The 23,985-nt window shown below is 36.7% G+C and overlaps 1 protein-coding gene across 2 annotated transcripts in view; it reads right to left on the bottom strand.

The window, feature by feature from the left end:
- Positions 1–2,200: 2,200 nt before the first annotated feature.
- The window catches only part of LOC131929967 (sushi, von Willebrand factor type A, EGF and pentraxin domain-containing protein 1-like), a 41,160-nt gene continuing 19,375 nt past the window's right edge, over positions 2,201–23,985 (bottom strand). Inside the window, exons 11-20 of one of the 2 annotated variants that reach the window (XM_059286352.1) lie at positions 22,998–23,189; positions 20,424–20,647; positions 11,794–12,022; positions 9,237–9,398; positions 8,880–9,041; positions 8,257–8,482; positions 7,516–7,658; positions 6,944–7,090; positions 4,247–4,420; positions 2,201–3,808 (exon numbers count right to left, since the gene is read on the bottom strand). In XM_059286352.1, coding sequence (XP_059142335.1) covers positions 3,024–3,808; positions 4,247–4,420; positions 6,944–7,090; positions 7,516–7,658; positions 8,257–8,482; positions 8,880–9,041; positions 9,237–9,398; positions 11,794–12,022; positions 20,424–20,647; positions 22,998–23,189 — 2,444 coding nt within the window. In that variant the 3' untranslated portion in view covers positions 2,201–3,023. The remainder of the gene's footprint in view (positions 3,809–4,246; positions 4,421–6,943; positions 7,091–7,515; positions 7,659–8,256; positions 8,483–8,879; positions 9,042–9,236; positions 9,399–11,793; positions 12,023–20,423; positions 20,648–22,997; positions 23,190–23,985) is intronic. The other variant, XM_059286353.1, reaches the window with a different exon arrangement.

Genomic DNA, 23,985 nt, shown 5'->3' with positions numbered 1-23,985 from the left:
AAATCTTGAACATGGCACGTAACAATTATCTCTAACTAGCCCGGACATGCGCAGCTCCACCCAAAGTCCTACAAGGACAGTTCTATTGTCCTCGGGGACATCAGTACAATGAAAAGTGCTACCTCCAGTGTAACCATGGATACCAAGTCACAGGACTGTCAAGCATCACGTGTACCGTCATGGTTCAGTGGTCACAGAACGGTGTTTGTTCAGGTAGTTGTCGTCTAAGCTAATTAGTTATCAATGATTAAAAAGCAAAAGATTCGGGCTTTATATATAGGACAGGTATAAGACACGTGAACTATTAGTTCTAACTAGGTACCTTTGGAGATATCAACTTTCCCATTGAGACCATAATCCACATTGCTTCTCAACGAAAGCAGAATCATTTCTGTTAACTGCGCTGTGACTTTAGCGAAAAATATTGAGATATTGAAATTATGTTCTTTTTTAGATAAAACATTTTGGGAGCCGGACGTTTTCCCGAAAGACACTTGCCCGAATGCCGTTTGCCCGAAGGCCGATTTCCGAATGGACACTTCCCCGAATGCGACAAATGCCCGAATGGACACTTGCCCGAATGGGACAAATGCCCGAATGCCACTTGCCCGAAGGCCGTTTGCCCGAAAAATGTTAATATTAGATCAGGGGTCTCCAAACTTTTCAGTCCGAGGGCCGCATTTACTATCAAATTTCAGTTCGGGGGCCAGTTTCTTCCAGGCATGTCTTTGATTTTTCTGAGCAAACTTTCTCAGCAATCACCAACAAACGATTTTTCCTTGGACAAAAAGATCTCCGCGGGCCGGATGAGAGGATCTCGCGGGCCGCATCCGGCCCGCGGGCCGTAGTTTGGAGACCCCTGTATTAGATAATAAATAATATTTCCAAATAGACATTCTTTAATCAATTTAAGTTTGAAATTTTGATTATAAACACAATTCTAAGCATAAAAGTTGTTTGTATTTTTAAATTTAGCTTTTATTTTTTTTTTTCAAAACTGAGAAAGTGCAGTAAGTATAACTTTATTCTTTAATAAATGTAAGGTCATGTTGGCGGCGGTGTTCTAACATTCTTTTCATGAATGTTTTGAATACCTTGTTTAGCCGACATGTTGCGGTGGTTATATAGCTTATATGACACGGCGTAGGCGGCGCGGCGTCTCGCAACATTGAACAGGAGCGCGTTTGTTTGTTTATCTTATTATGCTTGACTTGTTTGGTGATCATTTAACAAAAGAATAGTAATTATATTTAAGAGGTATTTATAATTTTACACAGAATAATTAACGGAATTATTTAAGTTTTTTAATCAGTGTGTGCATTTAATATGGTTTTGTGTTGACTAATAATAATTTGGTTTTAATTTTTCTTATTGGTATTGCTACCCTATGTAATTTTAAATGTGTCGGATTTTTAGCTATTTAGTTATTTCTTTACTTTGTCAGTAATATCATGCAACGTGTAGTAAAGCACATTGCGTTTTGAAAAATAACTCTTTTATAAAATGTATTTCTCAAACAATTATAACATTTAAAATATATATGCCTAAAGTTCACGTGTAACGGGTACCGATGGCTAGTATAACATCTTCCACGCCAAGAAATCTAGAGAATATCTTATGATCCGGATACTAACACCAGCATTATTACACCTTCCTCAAGGCCCACGTTTACTCTAGGGCTGTCCCAGAAGTCTAACATCATTTATCTAATGCACACAAATCCCGTGACAGTTTTTAAAATGATCAACCGATTTCTTTGAGAAAGTGCATACACCAACCTCCAAAAACGTCACTAACTGAGAAACAATAGAAAAAAAATCGCCCTCCAAATGTAATGTTCGTTACGTGTAGATTCAAATAGAATATTATTTATTACTAAACAATTTATATAATTTTCTCATAAAGCAACACATTGAATGAATATTCCGCCTGTATATCCCCCCCCCCCCCACCCCACCACCCCTTCAGAAAACATCTTAATTACCCACACTGTTGTATAAGAGTATACGAGAAAACTTAGCTGAGCTCTTTCCAGCTTCATTAACTGTTTGGGTAAAAAATTAAGCCTTTAAATAAATTATCATTAACTAAGAAACATGACCCTATACAAACAAACAACCACGAAATTGTTATTTTTCGTCTTTATAAGTAATATATTTTATTTGACAAAAATACACAAAGCAATCTTGTACCATTTATTTTCAGCCATTTAATACAATGGATTATTAAAAATATCAAATCTAACCAAATAATATATTTCTGAAGTGCATCTTTTGTGATAGATAACTAAGTTGAAAACTAATACGCCAATTAAGTTTTTAAATACATGATAATTTATTTCGATGATTGATTAATAAACAGTTTTCGCTGTTATTAAATAACTAGTAACTGCTTTTAAGAAATATTAAATAAGATTTACAAATCTTAAAATAAAAATAATATGGACTAGTAGGTCTATTTGATGTACCAATCTATAATATTATTTTAACATAGAAATAAAATGCAACTTCTAACCAATATATCATTGCAATTGCTTTTACTAGTGCCCCTTAAATCTGAATAAATATGTAAATATTTGCAAACAGAATATTGTGATAAATGATTAAAATATACGTTTAATATTGTGCTATTTTAAAAAAAAAATTTTTTTTATCATCATGCTATTTTTAAAGAATTAATAATATTTAAAAATCTGATATTATTAGAATATAAAATTTAAAATGATATTATAAGTCAGTATTGAGAATTAAACAAAAAGCTAGGCCACATGTCATAAAATTACAGTAAAGTTCATAACGATTGCTGGTCTAAGTTCAATATGGTTTGTTGCAGATTATGTTTTTTAACTAAAGCTACACAAGGTAATACAATAACACATACAATTTGTTATTGCGCTTGTGGCAAACATTTTGTTTTAACCTGTTAAGATTTCAGAACATTTTATTTCGCGGAAAGCAAAGATTTTAATTTCACGAATTGAATCCTTTTATATAGCTATCTTACAGTAGGTTATCTTGAGAGTTTTAATCATTTTCTTTTAAACCTTCAGTAGTTGAATCTATATAGCTTTTGTCAGTCAACATTCTTGTATCCGTATTTTCTAAACCGACTGTCGAGACATAAATGTCACCCAAAATTGTGGTATTTTCTAAACCGACTGTCGAGTCATATATGTCACCCAAAATTGTGGTATTTTCTAAACCGTCTGTTGAGACATACATTTCACCCAAAATAGTGGTATTTTCTAAACCGACTGTCGAGTCATAAATGTCACCCAAAATTGTGGTATTTTCTAAATCGACTTTGGAGTCATACATTTCACCCAAAATAGTGGTATTTTCTGAACCGACTGTCGAGACATACGTTTCACCCAAAAAAGTGGTATTCTCCAATCCGAGTTTAGAATCAACAATATGATCTATAAACAAAGTGTTGTTGTCTTCTCCGATAGCAGATTCATACAAATGTTTGGTTGTAATCATTTCAAGATCTTCTCTGGCCTTAAGAGCAGGAATGTGATCTAAATCAAATTTCTCCTCCTCAACAGTTGTTACAGTCACATGACTGAAGCTACTGGTAGTTTCACTCATTTTACTTGCTGTGGTCATCGTTTGTACCCATTCATCAAAATCACTGAAATTTTCCTGCAAATGTGCAGGGTTTCCTTTAATTTCTTCATACATGTCCTTATTATTCGTAGTTTCATGGCTCGTATTGCTTAACATGTTGATTTCTGCTGTTTTGTTTTCCTCTTGTGCGAACAGCTTACCTTTACTCTCATTTTCGGACAGTAAGTTGAAATCTGAAACTAAATTGGAAATTTTTTTTTAATATTGAAAATAAAAGGTTTAAACCATCTAAATTAATGTTAATAGCCATCAAACCATTTGAATATACGAAAATATTATTTCAAATAATCCATACGCAATGTCGTATAGGTGGGGATATGACTGCTAACCAAAAAGCCTCTAGTTCTGGCTCGAGTCAGTTTGAGGTCCTGAAACCCACCCAACTCACATGGGTACCTGACTTCCGTAAAGGCGACTGGCCAAAGTGCTGACCACATTATCTTTTCATTTACCGAAGTAACAGCAACAGATGATCTTTACTTCATCTGCACAATAGACCACCAAGTTCGTAAGGGAATTTTAAATTTTAGTTTAAAAAATAATAATATCAAATTGTTGTCCAGTAGTAGATAAAATGTGCATTCATACGATATTACGGGGGAAAAGATTTAAGCTACCGCAGCTGACGGAACTGCAATCTATCGTTTCATCTTGCTCTCCAAGACAGAAGTCACCGCCATTGTCTGGGGGTGGACTGTCACATGACCGTGTTCTTCTTCTTAAACCTTGACCACACGTGACGTCACAGGCCGACCACGGACCCCACTTGGACCATGCACCATTGACAGCCGCTAGTATCAACATCAGAAAATTATGTTGCGTAATATAAAAATAAATAAAAAACAACAAACATGCATTTTGAAAACAAAAGCTAAGGACACATCAAATGTCACTTATATCATGACCAGCCTCGATCTTAGCTGAGTGTAAGCAATAACTAACTCAAGCAATTGATCCCAGCTTTTGTTTGTTATGTCTCACGTTACTAAAATGTTACGCTCCTTTCACTAAGGTTCAGGGTGTAACAATAGCAAAAACATTTGATGGTACTAAAAAACTTTTCCTGTGCTGATTATATAACCTAGACATAAGTTGAGACATAAACAGATAAAAGCGTAGTTCGTGTTACTCAACCACGGTTTATATATTTTTAAAAACTACAGACGCCGAATTACGTGATTTATTCATATATATACCTTTAAAAAGACAGAAAGTTTTGTACATTGAATTGCAAATAGCTATTTTATACAATATTTTTTATAACCATATTCTTTCTAAAAGTAAAATTTGAAAGATGAAATAAATATGTGTAGGAAACTGTATTATAGAGTAATATTATGTCCGCTACTTAAGAACAATTATTTCATTGGGATTGGAAAATGAGTTTTCTTAGTGACAAGAGACAGTGGCGTAGGCAAGAGGGGTGGGGGTTATAACACCCCTTCTGTAAAACATGTTTGTCATAATACCACTGTTACTTATTTAAATCTATTTCTGAATCAGTATATATGCATAATTGTATATGTATGTTTAGAACAGTCACCTAACAACTGACGCTAAGTTCACTCAGAGTTGGTTATCCCCCCCCCTCCCCACCTCACTACTAGAACGGGACAGGTCGTAATTGTGTAGAGCGACATTAATGTCACACCTAGGTATAAGCTGGGTAAGATAATAGAACTAAAGTGACCGGACAGTGGTGAATGATGTTGACAACCCCCCACACACACACACACAACCCGAACTGATGTGTTAAGTACATTTGGGAAAACGCGTAATGAGGTACCAAAGTGCCATTCCGCCAGAATCATAGTTTTGAAACAGGGAAAACTCTGTGAATGTTGTTTTTGCAATTACCAGTAAAGAGGTGTGTGAGCAATACGGTGATCTAATCAATATCTTATAATTATATAATATAATATAATTATGTAATAAATGGTCTTTAAAGAACACAAAAAGCAGTAGCTATTTTAAATTTATGATCTGAACTGACCAATATTTTAGTTATATTTTGGGTATTATTCAGAATATTCTACCTACTAAATTTAGTTTTTCTATCAGATTTAAAAGCGTGGTTTTATACCAACTCATAATTCATTACCTTTCATTATGCTGTAATATTTTAGCATTTATAATGACAAAATATTTAATTCTGATTGTGGACAACATATTTTTGTAAAAACGTTTAAGCTCATATATTTCATAGGCTACATGAGTAATTATTGCTCTGCTTTGACATTTACAAATGTGTAGACATATGCATTTGAAGAGAGTGAATATTTCCTCTAGTTCGCCTTAGTTCTGTCTTTATTCTTTTTCTTCTTCGTTCTTAATCTTTAGAGTTGGAAGGGATCGAGCCTTATCTGCCAGAGGGTTTGAACTCGATAGTTTTTAATAACCATGAGCTTTTGCCGACTCGACCACTCAAACACAATTAAGGATACATGTCAACAGGTTATGTGCCATTGAAGCCATTAACTCCGATTTCAGCCTGCTTTTCTTTTTGAATTTGCTTCCATAGCCTTTGTCTAACCAAGAGCAAACTACAAGGCAGCAGTTGTTTAATTTTGGAGTTGTCTCTCCTAGAAGAGTGGCTGTCCTCAGCTAACTAGCCTCATCTGCCCGAGGGTTCGAACTCGAGACTTTTCGGTTTAGCAACCATGAGCTTTACCGACTTGACCATGCCAAGTCTTAATTAATATTCAAGGAATCATTATGTCAATTTTTTAACAATGATTATAAAACAGATTGTGTTGCGTTCATTGTTTTTTGTTGTATAGTGTGTATAATTTTTTTTTTGTTTTGTTTAGAGTGGTAAATTTGTTTTGTTATGTCGGCCTACATTGTGTATGTTTTCTTATTTCTTCAGAGAACTATTTTCAATTTATTTTACATCATAGCGAAGGAATGACATACACCTAGTATATATATATATATATATATATATATATATATATATATATATATATATATATATATATATATATATATATATATATATCTCAATCAATTTATGTTTTAATCAATATATATATATATATATATATATATATATATATATATATATATATATATATATATATATATATATATATATATAAGTGGGATCCCAGTCTTTTAATGTCCACGGGCCCCCCGGCTGATCTGTTGCGCCACAGCTTTAAACTTATCATTTCGCTTATATTATATTATTTAGCTTACAGAAAATGACGTAACATACTAGTGTGTGACAATACCATTATACAGGTACTGATATCACATACACGCATCTAACAATACAGTAATAAGTGCTGACGTCACAAGTGTAACAATACCGTAACAAGTGCTGACGTGGAACTCAGTGGTCGAGTTGGCAGCTAGGATGTTGTTATCCACCTCAGCCAGACACGAACTTGCGAACTCCAACATTTGCAGCTCTGTGTACTCTGTTAACGTCATTTGTACACCACTGGCCAACAGATCTGCAGATTGGAACATAAACTGTTAGACATCAAACCACATTCACAGTACTCGAAACAATATACATAATTATGTAAGAGTCAAGCATTAACAGTATACATTTATATAAGTAGCACACGGCCTTTAAAGATGTTGCAAAAAAAAAACCCCAGTATGTATAGAGCAATAAATATCAAGTTAAAATTTTTTTTTAAATGAAAGATAAAATAAAACCATGCAAATAACTGTTCAAATATTGCTTTCGTTAGAATGGGATCTACTTATATTTTATTTATCTTACAATATCTTCTACACGTGAATACAAAAGTGGTACATATTGATAACGACATCAATATAAATGTTATCGGCTCAGCTTTTAAGTTACACAACTCTAGCTGTCGATTAGCACTATAGAACTTTTTTCCATAAGTGTGAAGTAAAAACATACAAGTAATGTCCCCTGAACTGGTGAAGCGGATAGTTTTTCTCCTCAAATCTCCGAATTCCTGGTGCAGCCAGCTGCGAACGTGTCCGTTTTCGTAAACTTTTAACGTCCCATTGTTATACACTAAACCAACATGCGTCCAGTCTCTAAAATATGGACAAAGTTGCTCTAAATTAATTTAATTCTATATTAAAGCGGTGTTTCTACAAATGAATATATTAATAAATTAATTATAGTCTTTAAATAAATTAGTATATAACATTTATGGTAAAAATGAACATTATTCTCTAAATAAATAAAAAAATTTACAGTTCTACACGTTGTGCAGATGATCTAATCTAGCGCAACCGTCAAAGAAAAAAATAAGAAAAAATAAATATACAAACTTCTGAATTTTAGTAAAATATAGATAATATAGTTAAAACTACACACATTATTGCCAATGCATTTTGAATGTATTTAATTTAAAAGGCAAATGAGATATGTGACATAATTAAAGAAATCTAAAGAAATACAAATGTGGTTATTAAGTCTACAATACGACGTGTGTATTTAAATCAAAGCACATCAAAACGTTAACAAGTACTAATATACAATTTGACAGTAAAAATTACTGAATGTTTTTAAAAAATTGGAAATCTAAAATCTGAACACTGAGGTCCAGACCACACACTAGGAGTGGTCAGTAGACTAAACTATCTCTTTTATTCAAAATAGACTTTGTTTTAGATCTTTAGTATGTACCTTGTTTGATTGGTGACGTCAGTGTACAGACAGATGGTCACGTGACCCAGCACCAGACCAGCACAGCTCGTGTTGACCGTGGAATGTTCCAGAGACAACCTCAGCCTTGTGACGTTGTTTGTGACGTCAGCGGATAGCCAGGTCATGAAGGTGAAAGTGACAGGTGATTCGTCCTGGACCTGCATAACTGGACCTGGGCTGTTCTCGTCTAGTCTGACGGCAGCGACTGGACGGAATAATATTATTTCAATCATTTCAACGAAATCATCTTGTTGTTATTTTACTATAAGATTATAGTTTATAATTTTGTATAATAACAAACGAAATAGTATGACTTAAATGCAAAAGAAATATTATATTATTAGAATACAAATGTTTCTATCAGTGAAATAGTTTTTTTTTTGTTTGGAAAGAATACTCAAGCGCCAACTATTCAATAATTCGATTTTATTTATCGCTAACGTATCTGCTGAAACCCAACATGCACTTTGAAGTAACAATCCATCCATTTGCATGAAAAACATACAAAAAAAGACAACGCAATGAGATAAAACTAACAAACAAGATAAAATACATTCGTTAAAAACATTGAGCAATAACAAACACAGAATAAGAATACAAACATCGACAATCGTATGCGGAGGTCGTTCCTGTCTGAGGTGTGGACATTCCGAAAGGGCAAAGGTCACACACGTGCATGCCACGCTCTGATTGGTAGGTTCCAGCCGGACATTTCTGGCATGGCGTCATCCCCGTGTCTGAGTAGTGACCAGCAGGACAGTGTCCTGTTTAGGACATAAAACAGATAAACAGTCTTCTGTGTAGTATAAACTTTGTGGACAGGGATTGCGAAAGAAGAATTTTTGTTTTAGTAAATTTATGCTTTATTCAAGTTCTGTTTCTTTAATCAAGGTGTACTTCAAAACGCACAAACTAAATTTATAAGAGCCACCTGTATCAATATACTAAATGAAACTAACCTTGACATTGCTTGAGACTGACTGACCCCATGTAGACTGTCGTTGTACCTGTAGGACACGGCTTGCAGGTGAACCCAATGTCCTGGTCCTGATAGGTGTCTTTAGGACATTCCCTGCATTTGTCTGTCTTTGTGTCGTAGATGTAGCCTTGGCCACAGCTAACTGATGACGTGTTATGTTATGGAAAAAATACAAATACAGAAAGTAAATAAATAACCTAATATATAACAGACCATGTGCGCACATCTCTCTCTCTCTCTCTCTGTCCGAAAAATATTTTCGCCGGACATCACATCAGAATCTTCAGCGATATATAGAGAACTTGATACGGACTTTTGTTGAAAACAATATGGTAGATGGTTTAAATGTATAACCAACATTTTATTTAAAGAAGAAAAATAAAAAATAAAGGCGTATTCGAATGTAGAAAAACAGTTTTAATTATGCAACAGAAAAAGCGTTTATGGTTGTGAAAAAGAACCATGACGTCACTGATGTTTATACATTAACTAATGACGTCATCTGTCGAGTTTAGAATAAAAAGAAATGAACTATTTCATCCAAATTTGATTTAGATCTAGATCTACGTACGCTATAAAATGTATACAATACAATTCCGGCCTAAACTTATAAAATTTATTTTATCTATTTGGATTCTAGATCTAGAGATTCTAGATCTAGATCTAAATCTACGCAAAAACTATACGTAGAAGCTAAGTCGCTAAGATTTAGATTTAGACTCGGATGATTATAGAGACCGTTGTCCGATAATGGAATCTTCTTTTAAAAAAAGGGGTGTTGGGTTGTTAGTAGTATTGTAATCTCGACTAATTTTATGGTTAAAATTAGGGTTAGGCGTATGGTAGGACCAGGGTTGGGATTAGGGACGGGGTTAGCATTGACATTAGCCAGCCAAGTGTGTATTTAGTTAACTACCAGTAACCTGACACCCTTTTTTTAAAAGACGATTCCATTATCGGACACCGGTGTAAACATATTTTATAGAAATCTTTGTTTGTTTAACTATGGAACTTGCTAATTTGGGATAAAAAAAATTAATTTGAAAGAACAGGCATATTCGCGTAAGTTTAACTTTTTTAATGTGTTTCATTCTCCATATTTTTTAAGGTGCCTAAATAGCTGAGATGATAGTGTACTTAATACCACGCAGGTGTTGCGGGGTCGAGAAATACCAAGTCGAACTTATTTTTTTTTTTATATGTGAATCTTCCGATTTTAGACTATAAAGAAAGGAACTACTTCATTCAAATTTGATCTAGATCTATAGATCTACTCATCAAGACGTACGCTATGAAATATATACACTTTTATCGGTCAAACTAATACAAATTACTTAAAAACAATATAATGACCATTGAATAGCCAGATTTTAACGGAATCATTTAAATCACTTAATCCGTGTGTGCCTGTGTTATGTTAAATGTGTCGGATTTTTAGCTAATTAGTTATTTCTTTGGTTTGTCAGTAATATCGTTCAGCGTGTAGTAAAGCACATTGGGTTTTGACCACTAACTATTTCATAAATTATTTTTCTCAAACAAGTACAACATTTTAAAATTAAAATATATAGGCCGATAATCCACGTGAAACGGGTACTGATGGCTAGTTACTTTAAAAAATAGAACATAATGGAATCTGGTAGAAAAAAGAATTTCGCACAAAGTGAACGGCATATTATTTGTGTATAATTGTGCGGAATATTAATACTTAATAAATTCATATGCGCTTTTTGAGAAATCGGAAATAGCGTAGAGTACTACTATCAGTCACCGGAAATTATTCAAAATTTGATAGAAGGCAGAAAATTAGATCTTTGACGTATGTGTGAAATTTCGTTTATCTATCTGAAACAGTACTCAAGTAATAAGCTTTTGAAAAACCAGAAGTAGAATAAGTTCCCCTTCCTGTTACCTAAAATTGCTTCAGTGTTGATAAAAAACTATAAACTTTTGATATAATAATTATATATGAAATTTCATCAACCTACCTGTAATGGTACTCAAGTTATCGTGTTAATAGACACAGACACACATACCAACGCACAGACATACTGACAAAATTGCAAAACTATTTTTTGCACGATTACAATACTTCTTCAATACTTCGTATACAAGAAAGTAAAAACGACTACATGCAAATAAATAAAGCACTCAACAAATACAAAGACAAGTTGTTTTGTCTGATCAATTTTTTTGTCGCGATGCGTACATATTTCAAATTTTAGGCTAGGCACTTCTTATCATTTAATGTTCAGTGTAAAGTGAGAAAAAACATAAACTAAATAAATAGTGTGTACAAGTCTTAGCTCAAGCCATAGGAGGTTTACAGAGTTCTTTCAGGCATCTCTTCGCCCAACCCCTCCCCAACCCGAAAGAAATATAACATAATATATTTCATATAAAAAAAAAATGAATATAGCATATATACTTTAATCGCCCATATCCTCATGCGTCCCTTGAAAGCTATAATTGCCACCCCCCCCCCCTTGTTAAAAATGTCTTAAAGAATCACTGACGGTTTATATAATCCTAATTACCACATGCCCAGCTGTCCGCCATCAGTCTAGTGCCAGGCTCACATCTTAACTCTAGTCGTCCATTTTCAAATTCGCTGACCGAGCCGACCCCTAGAAGGTCTAGGTTACCGGAAGTGGACATGTTTGCCAGCTGCTCATTGATAGACTCCACGATAACGCTGTAGGAAGTTTTTACCTGGTTGAAGTCAGGCTGCTCACGATCCATTTCGATCGCGATCACTGGCGTTATCTGATGGAAGAATAATTTGATTGGAATTTAAATGATGAAAAAACCCGGAGTAAGCTTTCTTAAACCTTCTCGTATATCCATTTACTACTAAATCCCACTATTGTTTAAAAATTTGTAAAAAAAAATATTGTTTGACGTCGGTTCTTTGCTATTTGTTCATTTATTCATAATGTTTTAAACACAATAAACCGATATACTAGATTTAATAGGCCGGGGAAAAGTATTATCAAGTGTCTGTATCAAGGCCAAACGAAATATAATTAGTTAAAAAAGTATAAAGACGCTTTAAATACAGGGGCCTAACTAAACATACCGCCAGACCCCGCAATACGATCTTGTATATCATTGTTTCCCCTTTGTTTTTAAACCAATGTGAAAGCCTAGTTCTCTTTCTATTACGAAGATCTTTTTGTCCACGGAATAAATGTTTGTTAGAGATGGCTGAGGAAATTTGTCCAGAAAATTCAAAACAATTTGAAAATTTAGCTTTGCAAATACCATTGCCCGCCGTGTTGCAAACATCGGTGAAAACATCGTTACTCAAATAGCGAAAAATGCAAGCAAGTTTTGCTATTTTTCAATTGCAATGGATGAGTCACTGGACAGCTGTTCCACCTCAACACCTTGTGTTCATTAGAGGTGTGGATGAAGACATAAATATAACACAAGAGCTGGCTTCCCTACATAGAATGAATGGCACTGTTACCGGAGAGGATATCTTACCATAGATAGTTCAGAGACATGTCGATAGATATAAACACAGGATCGCAAGATTTACCCTTTTACACAACAGTAAGATGGCTAATTTGCAAGAAAGATCTGAGCTGAGTATTTAAGTTAAGAAAGGAAATAGGTAACTTCCTGGAAAGTAAAGGTAAGCCACAGCCATTAACGTCTGATGAAGAGTGGATTTAGAAATTGGCCTCTGCTGCAAACATAACTAGTCATTTACATTTTCTTAACCTAAAACTACAAGAGAGGTAAATCTAGGTTCTGATCTATACACCCACCTAAAGGCCTTCAGATCCAAACATTTCATGTTTTTGGAACAAGTACAAGCCAACAACTTGACGCACTCTCAGTTGTGCAAGGTCTTATCACGGCTGAAGCAACCACCGAGTTACCCTCGTCATTTGCATGCAAGATCTTCAAAGTCTCCCCGCTGCAGTTTCAGTGGCGGTTTTCTGACTTTGATTCAGGCAGAAGAAGTGAGAGACTGTTCCAAAACCCATTTGAAGTTAATGTGGACAGTTAAAAGATAAACTGCAGCTGGAGGTCATTAGAGACACGTTCAAAGAAGGGCGGGTGGGTTTGTATAAGTTTTTGCACAAGGAAGACTTTCCTAATATTAAAACTTTTGCAACAAATTACCTTTCAAGTTTTGGAACAAGATACATGTGTGAACAAACATTTGAAAGAATGAAATACGTGAAGAACAATTTGAGAGAAAACTTGGACCTCGAGTGTTGTTGGTAATCGACAGTGTTTCTTTCATACTTTTTTCTCTCGTGGGGGGGGGGGGGGGGGGACTTGAAATTTGTATATATTTCTATATAAATTATATTTCGTTGGGGGTAGAGGCGGTTGACGTTTTTCGGGGGGGGGGGGGGGGAGGGGGGGGGTCGCAACTACCCGAAGAGATGTCTTGAAGAAACTCTAGCCCCTGAATTTATATGTGATAGTTTATGCGGCCCTCGGGCTGAAAAGTTTGGAGACCCCTGATTTAGAGTATAATGTTCTTCTTTTTCCTAAATGTAATACACAAATTTATTGGAAAACGATTAATCTAGAACAAATACTTTATTTACTTATTTTTACATTTAACATGGTGGCTTCCATGAATGACCCTGTTACCCATAAAGAGTTTTACGCATTGTAAAGCTAAATTTTCTTTCGTCTATAGCTGTAACGATACGCTTTTTGCTAATTTTATTAGGTTCCAACACCAGATCTACCGATAAACTAGATTTAAGCAAGAGTAAACATGACGAAACCAAAATGTATTGGTTACAACTGAAAAACAAGTATTAGAACACAATAAATATTTGAGGTTTTTTTTTAATTAAACTTTTATAGTCGTTAAATATTTGATATAAATCTTTGTTTTTTTAGCAATGGAATTGGTAAAATTAGGATATAATTTAATTCAAAATAATTTTTGGTTTGATTTTACTTTCTTACGAGCCTAAGTATAATAACTCCATTTATTTTCTATAAACATGTATCTGGTGACATGACAAAGTCGACAGCATGTTTGACACTTTTGAAAACAAGTTGAGGATTCGAAACCCATGTAGTCATTGTATGTTTTACCTTTTTATACTTAACTATTTCTGTGCTTGACTAAGTAAGCATATTTCATTTTCACATTAGTTAGTTACTAAAATATGTTGAAAAGTGTTTTAACTGATCAGTTTCTCATTTTTCAGTTTAGAAGGCTACATGGTTAACACAGTAATGGATGAAAGGGGAGTCGGGGCTGAGAGGGCTTCAGCTTTGATTTTCAGAGGCCCCAAACTTTACTGCTTAATTGTTGGTTTTCACTTTAAAACAACAGATTTAGTGTTTAAATCACAATCTTTTTTTCAAAATATCAAACACGTGCAATTATTTAAGTATACATATGTGAGCGGCTGGAGTGTGTAATTATTATCCTAAAATATATAAAAGATCATATGCGCACTTCTCTCTCTATCTCTCTGTCCGCAAATATTTTCGCCGGACATCACATCAGAATCTTCAGCGATATATGGATACCTTTATACGTACTTTTGTTGAAACAAATATGGTAGATGTTTTAAATGTATAACCAATATTTTATTTGAAAAAAAAATAAAGGCATATTCGAATGTAGAAAAACAGTTTTAATTATGCAACAGGAAAAAGTGTTTAAAGTTGTGAAAAAGAACCCATGAAACAATGACGTCACTAATGTTTATAGATTAACTAATGACGTCATCTGCCGAGTTTAGAATAAAAAGAAATGAACTATTTTCATTCAAACTTGATTTAGATCTACGTCAGTGGCGGAAGGGGTGGGGAGGGGAGCCCACGCCATTTAGGGGCCCATTGCCGATAATAATTTTTTTATAGTTAAAAAAATAAGTTTCGAGCATTTTTTACTTGCTGGTTGTTTTGTAAAAAGATTACCGAAGCTGCAGTTGGATTATCTTTATTCTATGCCACCCTATGTTCTTGTATATTATTTTTCCCTTTGTTTTTAAACCACCGTGAAAGCCGAGTCCTCTTTCTTCTACAATCAAACTTATCAAAGATAAGCAAACGTTCAAACCACTTTCATGACTTATTTCCCTTTTATAAATAGTCAAATAGGGGTGCTCATAAGCTCCTTTAAATAGATTTGTACTAAACAAATTAAAAAACAATTATTTTTCTTAATTATTATTTTTGTATAAAGTACTTACTAGAGAATGACATTGTATAAACAGGCAATGAATTTAAAATTAATAACATAAATTAAAAAAAAAAAAACTAAAAATAAAAAGAACACGAGACACCATTAACTTATACAAAGCTTTCATGTTTTATATTCTTTTGACCGAATAGACGTTGAAAGGTATTATAGCTGAGATAAAATAAAACTGATTTTCCACAAAACACACTGATGCACTTACACACATGACATGATGTTGTAATTAGTTTTTAATTGAAATTCTTTTTTTTTCAAAACCCGAACAGGCCAGCTATGAGTATCCTATGTTCGTATTTTGTGTTTGTGTACACACACACACACACACACACACACACACACACACACACACACACACACACACACACACACACACACACACACACACACACACACACACACACACACACACACACACACACACACACACACACACACACACACACACACACACACACACACACACACACACACACACACACACACACACACACACACACACACACACACACACACACACACACACACACACACACACACACACACACACACACACACACACACACACACACACACACACACACACACACACACACACACACACACACACACACACACACACACACACACACACACACACACACACACACACACACACACACACACACACACACACACACACACACACACACACACACACACACACACACACACACACACACACACACACACACACACACACACACACACACACACACACACACACACACACACACACACACACACACACACACACACACACACACACACACACACACACACACACACACACACACACACACACACACACACACACACACACACACACACACACACACACACACACACACACACACACACACACACACACACACACACACACACACACACACACACACACACACACACACACACACACACACACACACACACACACACACACACACACACACACACACACACACACACACACACACACACACACACACACACACACACACACACACACACACACACACACACACACACACACACACACACACACACACACACACACACACACACACACACACACACACACACACACACACACACACACACACACACACACACACACACACACACACACACACACACACACACACACACACACACACACACACACACACACACACACACACACACACACACACACACACACACACACACACACACACACACACACACACACACACACACACACACACACACACACACACACACACACACACACACACACACACACACACACACACACACACACACACACACACACACACACACACACACACACACACACACACACACACACACACACACACACACACACACACACACACACACACACACACACACACACACACACACACACACACACACACACACACACACACACACACACACACACACACACACACACACACACACACACACACACACACACACACACACACACACACACACACACACACACACACACACACACACACACACACACACACACACACACACACACACACACACACACACACACACACACACACACACACACACACACACACACACACACACACACACACACACACACACACACACACACACACACACACACACACACACACACACACACACACACACACACACACACACACACACACACACACACACACACACACACACACACACACACACACACACACACACACACACACACACACACACACACACACACACACACACACACACACACACACACACACACACACACACACACACACACACACACACACACACACACACACACACACACACACACACACACACACACACACACACACACACACACACACACACACACACACACACACACACACACACACACACACACACACACACACACACACACACACACACACACACACACACACACACACACACACACACACACACACACACACACACACACACACACACACACACACACACACACACACACACACACACACACACACACACACACACACACACACACACACACACACACACACACACACACACACACACACACACACACACACACACACACACACACACACACACACACACACACACACACACACACACACACACACACACACACACACACACACACACACACACACACACACACACACACACACACACACACACACACACACACACACACACACACACACACACACACACACACACACACACACACACACACACACACACACACACACACACACACACACACACACACACACACACACACACACACACACACACACACACACACACACACACACACACACACACACACACACACACACACACACACACACACACACACACACACACACACACACACACACACACACACACACACACACACACACACACACACACACACACACACACACACACACACACACACACACACACACACACACACACACACACACACACACACACACACACACACACACACACACACACACACACACACACACACACACACACACACACACACACACACACACACACACACACACACACACACACACACACACACACACACACACACACACACACACACACACACACACAACTGATCTACGTACGCTGTGAAATGTATAAAATACAATTTTTTCTGACCTAGACTTATAACATTTATTTTATGTATTTGGATTCTAGATTCTAGAGATTCTAGATCTAGACAAGATCAAATCTACGCAAAAACTAGACATAGACGTTAAGTTGCTAAGATCTAGATTTAGACTATCTACTCTAGAATCTATTCCAAAAATATCTCTTTATTGTGCCTAAATAGCTGAGATGTTAGTGTACTTAATACCACGCTGATGGTGCGGGATTGAGACATACTAAGTCAAACTTAATTATTTTTTTATATGTGAATCTTCTGATTTTAGGCTATAAAGAAAGTATCTACTTCATTCAAATTTGATTTAGATCTAGATCTATAGATCTACTCATCAAGACATACGCTATGAAATATATACAATTTTATCGGTTAAACTAATACAAATTACTGAAAACAACATATTGACCATTGAATAGCCAGATTTTTAATGGAATCATTTAAGTCACTTAATCAGTGTGTGCCTGTGTAATGTTAAATGTGTCGGATTTTTAGCCAATTAGTTACTTCTTTGCTTTGTCACCAATATCGTTCAGCGTGTAGTAAAGCACATTGGGTTTTGACCAATAACTATTTCATACATTATTTTTCTCAAACAAGTACAACATTTTAAAATATATAGGCCTATAATTCACGTGAAACGGGTACCGATGGCTAGTTATTTGTAACTTAGAAGGCGAATGTATCGTTTCGTTTCATGTCGTAAACTGTTTGTACTTTTTAGTTGTGTAGTCCCGTATTATGGCGCCCCTGTGTTACTGTTTATGTCCCTGTCTATGGCTAGTTTGTATATATTGTCACTTTTTATACTAAGTGTCCTTTTGTATAATTCTGTTGTATGTTTCGTGGCGTGTTGTTTTTTATCTGTGAATTAGGGACTATTTGTTTACGTGTAGTGTGTGAGGTGTGTGAAAGTCGGTTTCCGGCATGATGTTCGCTTCACTTTGGTATGTCGAGTGGATGAGGTAAGGAAGCATATCCTGGATCATCAGAGACATCCAAGTCAGGAAAACGTCCATCGTGCTGTTGTGTTAAGTGAATTTGTTCCTAATAGCCTGGTAAGCTAGATACCTTATTTATGTTATGCTTTTCTTATGATTGTTGGCCATGAGCTAGCGTTTTCTGTGGCTGTTTAGTTTCTGATCGCCATGGTGATTTTGCCAGACCATGTGGAAACAGACAGATTATGTCTAGGTTGGACTGTCTATTTTTTATGTTGATGTTTAATATTTGATTTTTTACTTAGTTGTATCCTTTGGGCTTGTGTTAAGCCAGGGATAAAGTTGTTTAGACTTGACCCACAGTTATGGTTTACTCCTGGCTGTTGGTTAAGTTGTTCAGATATTTTATTAGTTGTATCCCCTGGGCTTGTGTTAAGTCAGGGATAAGGTTCAATGTTGCCTGACCCACAGCTACTGTTCATTCCTGACTGTCGGGTTTGGTTGTGTTACTACGTGTAATGTTTTACATATTTTTATATGCCATTATGGTGGACTTTCACTTCCTGTGGTGATCTTTGTTGATCCCCAGGAGAGTGTTTGGTTTATGCTAAGCTCTATGGATGGGCAGAGGAAATTAAGAGATATATACAATTTGATGTTTTGTAAGCCTTGTGTCTAAGGCTGATAATTGTAGAAAGTTGAGATTTAGTACTGTCAGCCTTCAATTCAAAGGCTTAATTTGTACAATGTCGATTTCATTAGGGTGTCATTTTAATGCCTTGTATATAACTTTTTTCCCATTTTAATTAATTTGTCCATTTTTTTCTTTTTCTAGGACGTAGTCCGAAATTGGGTGTTTTGTCTTGTTTTGTTTTGTTTAGTCGTGTTTGGTGTATATTGTTTTGTATATCTTTTGTCAGTTAAAGTGCTGCTCTGTTTTGTATATTTTTGGCCTAGTTGTTTGGCCTGGGATTGATGTATATCTTGTTTTTATTTACATTCTTTTTTTGGTTCCAATTTAATTCATGCAATAAATTCTGTATAAACTGTTAAAAGTTTTTTTGTGTTTATTCTAGACTAAGGTTAGGTTATTAACCTGTCTGGGTTTAGCCGGACTTGCACTGACCGGACAGTAGTTAGATAAGCCTAGAAAGGTAGATTTTAGTTATCCCCCCTAGTAGGGATTACACATACGAGCTGTTATCTCATCCTACCCAGACATTCTTTATATAAAGGCAACTCAAGACAAATTATGTATTAAAAAAATACCTGGTAGACAAAAACAAATTCCCTCTTTGACCTTCGTCTTTTGGTCTGCCTGCCGCAAGTGACCTTGACCTCTCGAACGTCACACTTTCCTTCAGTTCCTACCAGCTGTAGACTTGACAAGGCCGTGATAAATTTTTCCCTGACCACGTTGACGTCACTACTGCAGTCTCCGCTGAAGTAGTAGAAGCTGGGGGTAGTCGTGATATCGTCCGGACGTCTTCGAGCTGTTGAAAATTGTGTAAATGTGTATACATTCTTTCAAACAATTGTTCAATTTTCAGTCAAAACAGTAACTTAAAAGGAACAAAAGCTTTACTTAGACACGTGAATTATTAAAATCTCAGTAGGACGTATCGAGAGTTGCCGCCTCGGGCGTCGACCCTATGGGGGGCGCCAAAAGGGGTAGAAAAAATTTTTTATTTTAAGCTGCAGGTTTGAAGTATACACAGTCAAAGATAAGAAATTTAAAGTTTATGAGCCTTTGTATACTGATTTAACAGTTTTCCACCTTAATTGTGTAACTGTTAAACATATACCTGAAAAAAAAGACAGTGAAAGGCAAAACAGTTTTTCAGCTTGAGCTAGATGGGGGGGGGGGGGGGGGGGGGGCGCTTTTTCGCGATTAAAATCGAACGGATTTACACTGGAAAAGAAACCAACTAGGTTACAAGACTAAAGCCTACATGAATACTAACCCAGACAGTTGGGGACAAAGTTTCCTGATGACATACATGAATACTAACCCAGACAGTTGGGGACAAAGTTTCCTGATGACATACATGAATACTTACCCAGACAGTTGGGGTTTCCTGATGACATACATGAATACTTACCCAGACAGTTGGGGACAAAGTTTTCTGATGACATACATGAATACTTACCCAGACAGTTGGGGACAAAGTTTCCTGATGACGTACATGAATACATACCCTGACAGTAGGGGACAAAGTTTCCTGATGACATACATGAATACTTACCCAGACAGTTGGGGACAAAGTTTCCTAATGACATACATGAATACTTACCCAGACAGTTGGGGACAAAGTTTCCTGATGACATACATGAATACTTACCCAGACAGTTGGGGACAAAGTTTCCTGATGACATACATGAATACTTACCCAGACAGTTGGGGACAAAGTTTCCTGATGACATACATGAATACTTACCCAGACAGTTGGGGACAAAGTTTCCTGATGACATACATGAATACTTACCCAGACAGTTGGGGACAAAGTTTCCTGATGACATACATGAATACTTACCCAGACAGTTGGGGACAAAGTTTCCTGATGACATACATGAATACTTACCCAGACAGTTGGGGACACAGTTTCCTGATGACATACATGAATACTTACCTAGACAGTTGGGGACAAAGTTTCCTGATGACATACATGAATACTTACCCAGACAGTTGGGGTTTCCTGATGAAATACATGAATACTTACCCAGACAGTTAGGGACAAAGTTTCCTGATGACATACACGAATACTTACCCAGACAGTTGGGGACAAAGTTTCCTGATGACATACATGAATACTTACCCAGACAGTTGGGGACAAAGTTTCCTGATGACATACATGAATACTTACCCAGACAGTTGGGGACACAGTTTCCTGATGACATACATGAATACTTACCTAGACAGTTGGGGACAAAGTTTCCTGATGACATACATGAATACTTACCCAGACAGTTGGGGTTGCCTTATAAATACATGAATACTTACCCAGACAGTTAGGGACAAAGTTTCCTGATGACATACACGAATACTTACCCAGACAGTTGGGGTTTCCTGATGACATACATGAATACTTACCCAGACAGTTGGGGTTTCCTGATGACATACATGAATACTTACCCAGACAGTTGGGGACAAAGTTTCCTGATGACATACATGAATACTTACCCAGACAGTTGGGGACAAAGTTTCCTGATGACATACATGAATACTTACCCAGACAGTTGGGGATAAAGTTTCCTGATGACATACATGAATACTTACCCAGACAGTTGGGGTTTCCTGATGACATACATGAATACTTACCCAGACGGGGACAAAGTTTCCTGGTGACATACATGAATACTTACCCAGACAGTTGGGGACAAAGTTTCCTGATGACATACATGAATACTTACCCAGACAGTTGGGGACAAAGTTTCCTGATGACATACATGAATACTTACCCAGACAGTTGGGGACAAAGTTTCCTGATGACATACATGAATACTTACCCAGACAGTTGGGGACAAAGTTTCCTGATGACATACATGAATACTTACCCAGACAGTTGGGGACAAAGTTTCCTGATGACATACATGAATACTTACCCAGACAGTTGGGGACACAGTTTCCTGATGACATACATGAATACTTACCTAGACAGTTGGGGACAAAGTTTCCTGATGACATACATGAATACTTACCCAGACAGTTGGGGACAAAGTTTCCTGATGACATACATGAATACTTACCCAGACAGTTGGGGACAAAGTTTCCTGATGACATACATGAATACTTACCCAGACAGTTGGGGACAAAGTTTCCTGATGACATACATGAATACTTACCCAGACAGTTGGGGACAAAGCTCCGGGGTGACCAGCTCTGACTTGACGACATACACATGTACGAGCTGGGTGCCGCCTCCTGGCGGACAAAGTTCTCGTTACACATGACCACACACACTCGGCTCGTGCCGTTGGTGACGTCACAGCTCAGGGCGCCGTTGTCTGGGGGTGGCAGGGGCTTGCAGGCTTTGGCTGAGTTAAATAGTTTAGGTTTTTGTTGAGTTGAGAGAATTTTTTTAGGTAAAAAGTTTTGCTTTGTTTTAGACAATTAGTCTGTAATTATTTTTTTAAATCGACATAAAAAATTCGTTGCTAATGTGAGTGGCTGGGGTGTTTGTCTAGCTGATGGTTATTATTATTAATATTAATTAATTAAGATAGAAGCGAATGTACCTTTTTGTTCCCCGTAGAAGCAAATAGTTATTTTTTATTAAGTAGTCAGCAATCATGGCGCAAGCCATTTTTTGTGTTTGGGTTGTTTAATGCTGGCCTGGTTATTTGTGTTTATTTTTTGTTCTTATTAAATTTAAAAGTTGTTTCTTTTTTGTATGGTCCTGCCTAATGTTTTGTTACGTATTGTTTGTTATCGTTAAAATATGGACTTTTCCTTGTGCGTATTGTGCGATGTGTGTTTACGTGGGCGGATAATGAAAAATTTGACAACATTTTGAGCGCAGCTGGAGGCAAAAAAGATTCTATGTGTGAGAGAGTTATGAGATTGTTCACGACGCTAAAGCAAAGAACATTTCTGTTTTATCTTTCTTTTTTGCTGATAATGCAGTAAGATTTTTTTAAAAAATATATACTTTTATTTTGTATGGTTTTTCTGGAATAGGCTGATTCTGTCCACGAAAGTGTAGACTTTGTCGAAAAGTCACAACTGTAGTCGTTTTAGAACATGTGATGATATGGTGGTCTGGTAGCCATCCAATTCTTGAAGAGTTATAATTTAATTTCAATTCACTTGAGCCTCAACTGGCTCAAAGAG

The sequence above is a fragment of the Physella acuta genome, unplaced genomic scaffold, assembly GCF_028476545.2.
Source record: "Physella acuta isolate Inbredline_101_S28 unplaced genomic scaffold, ASM2847654v3 ptg001700l, whole genome shotgun sequence".
NCBI classification, from domain to species: Eukaryota; Metazoa; Mollusca; class Gastropoda; family Physidae; genus Physella; species Physella acuta.
Note: the sequence above shows the minus strand (reverse complement) of the source record. Positions and strands in the feature narration are given on the sequence as shown.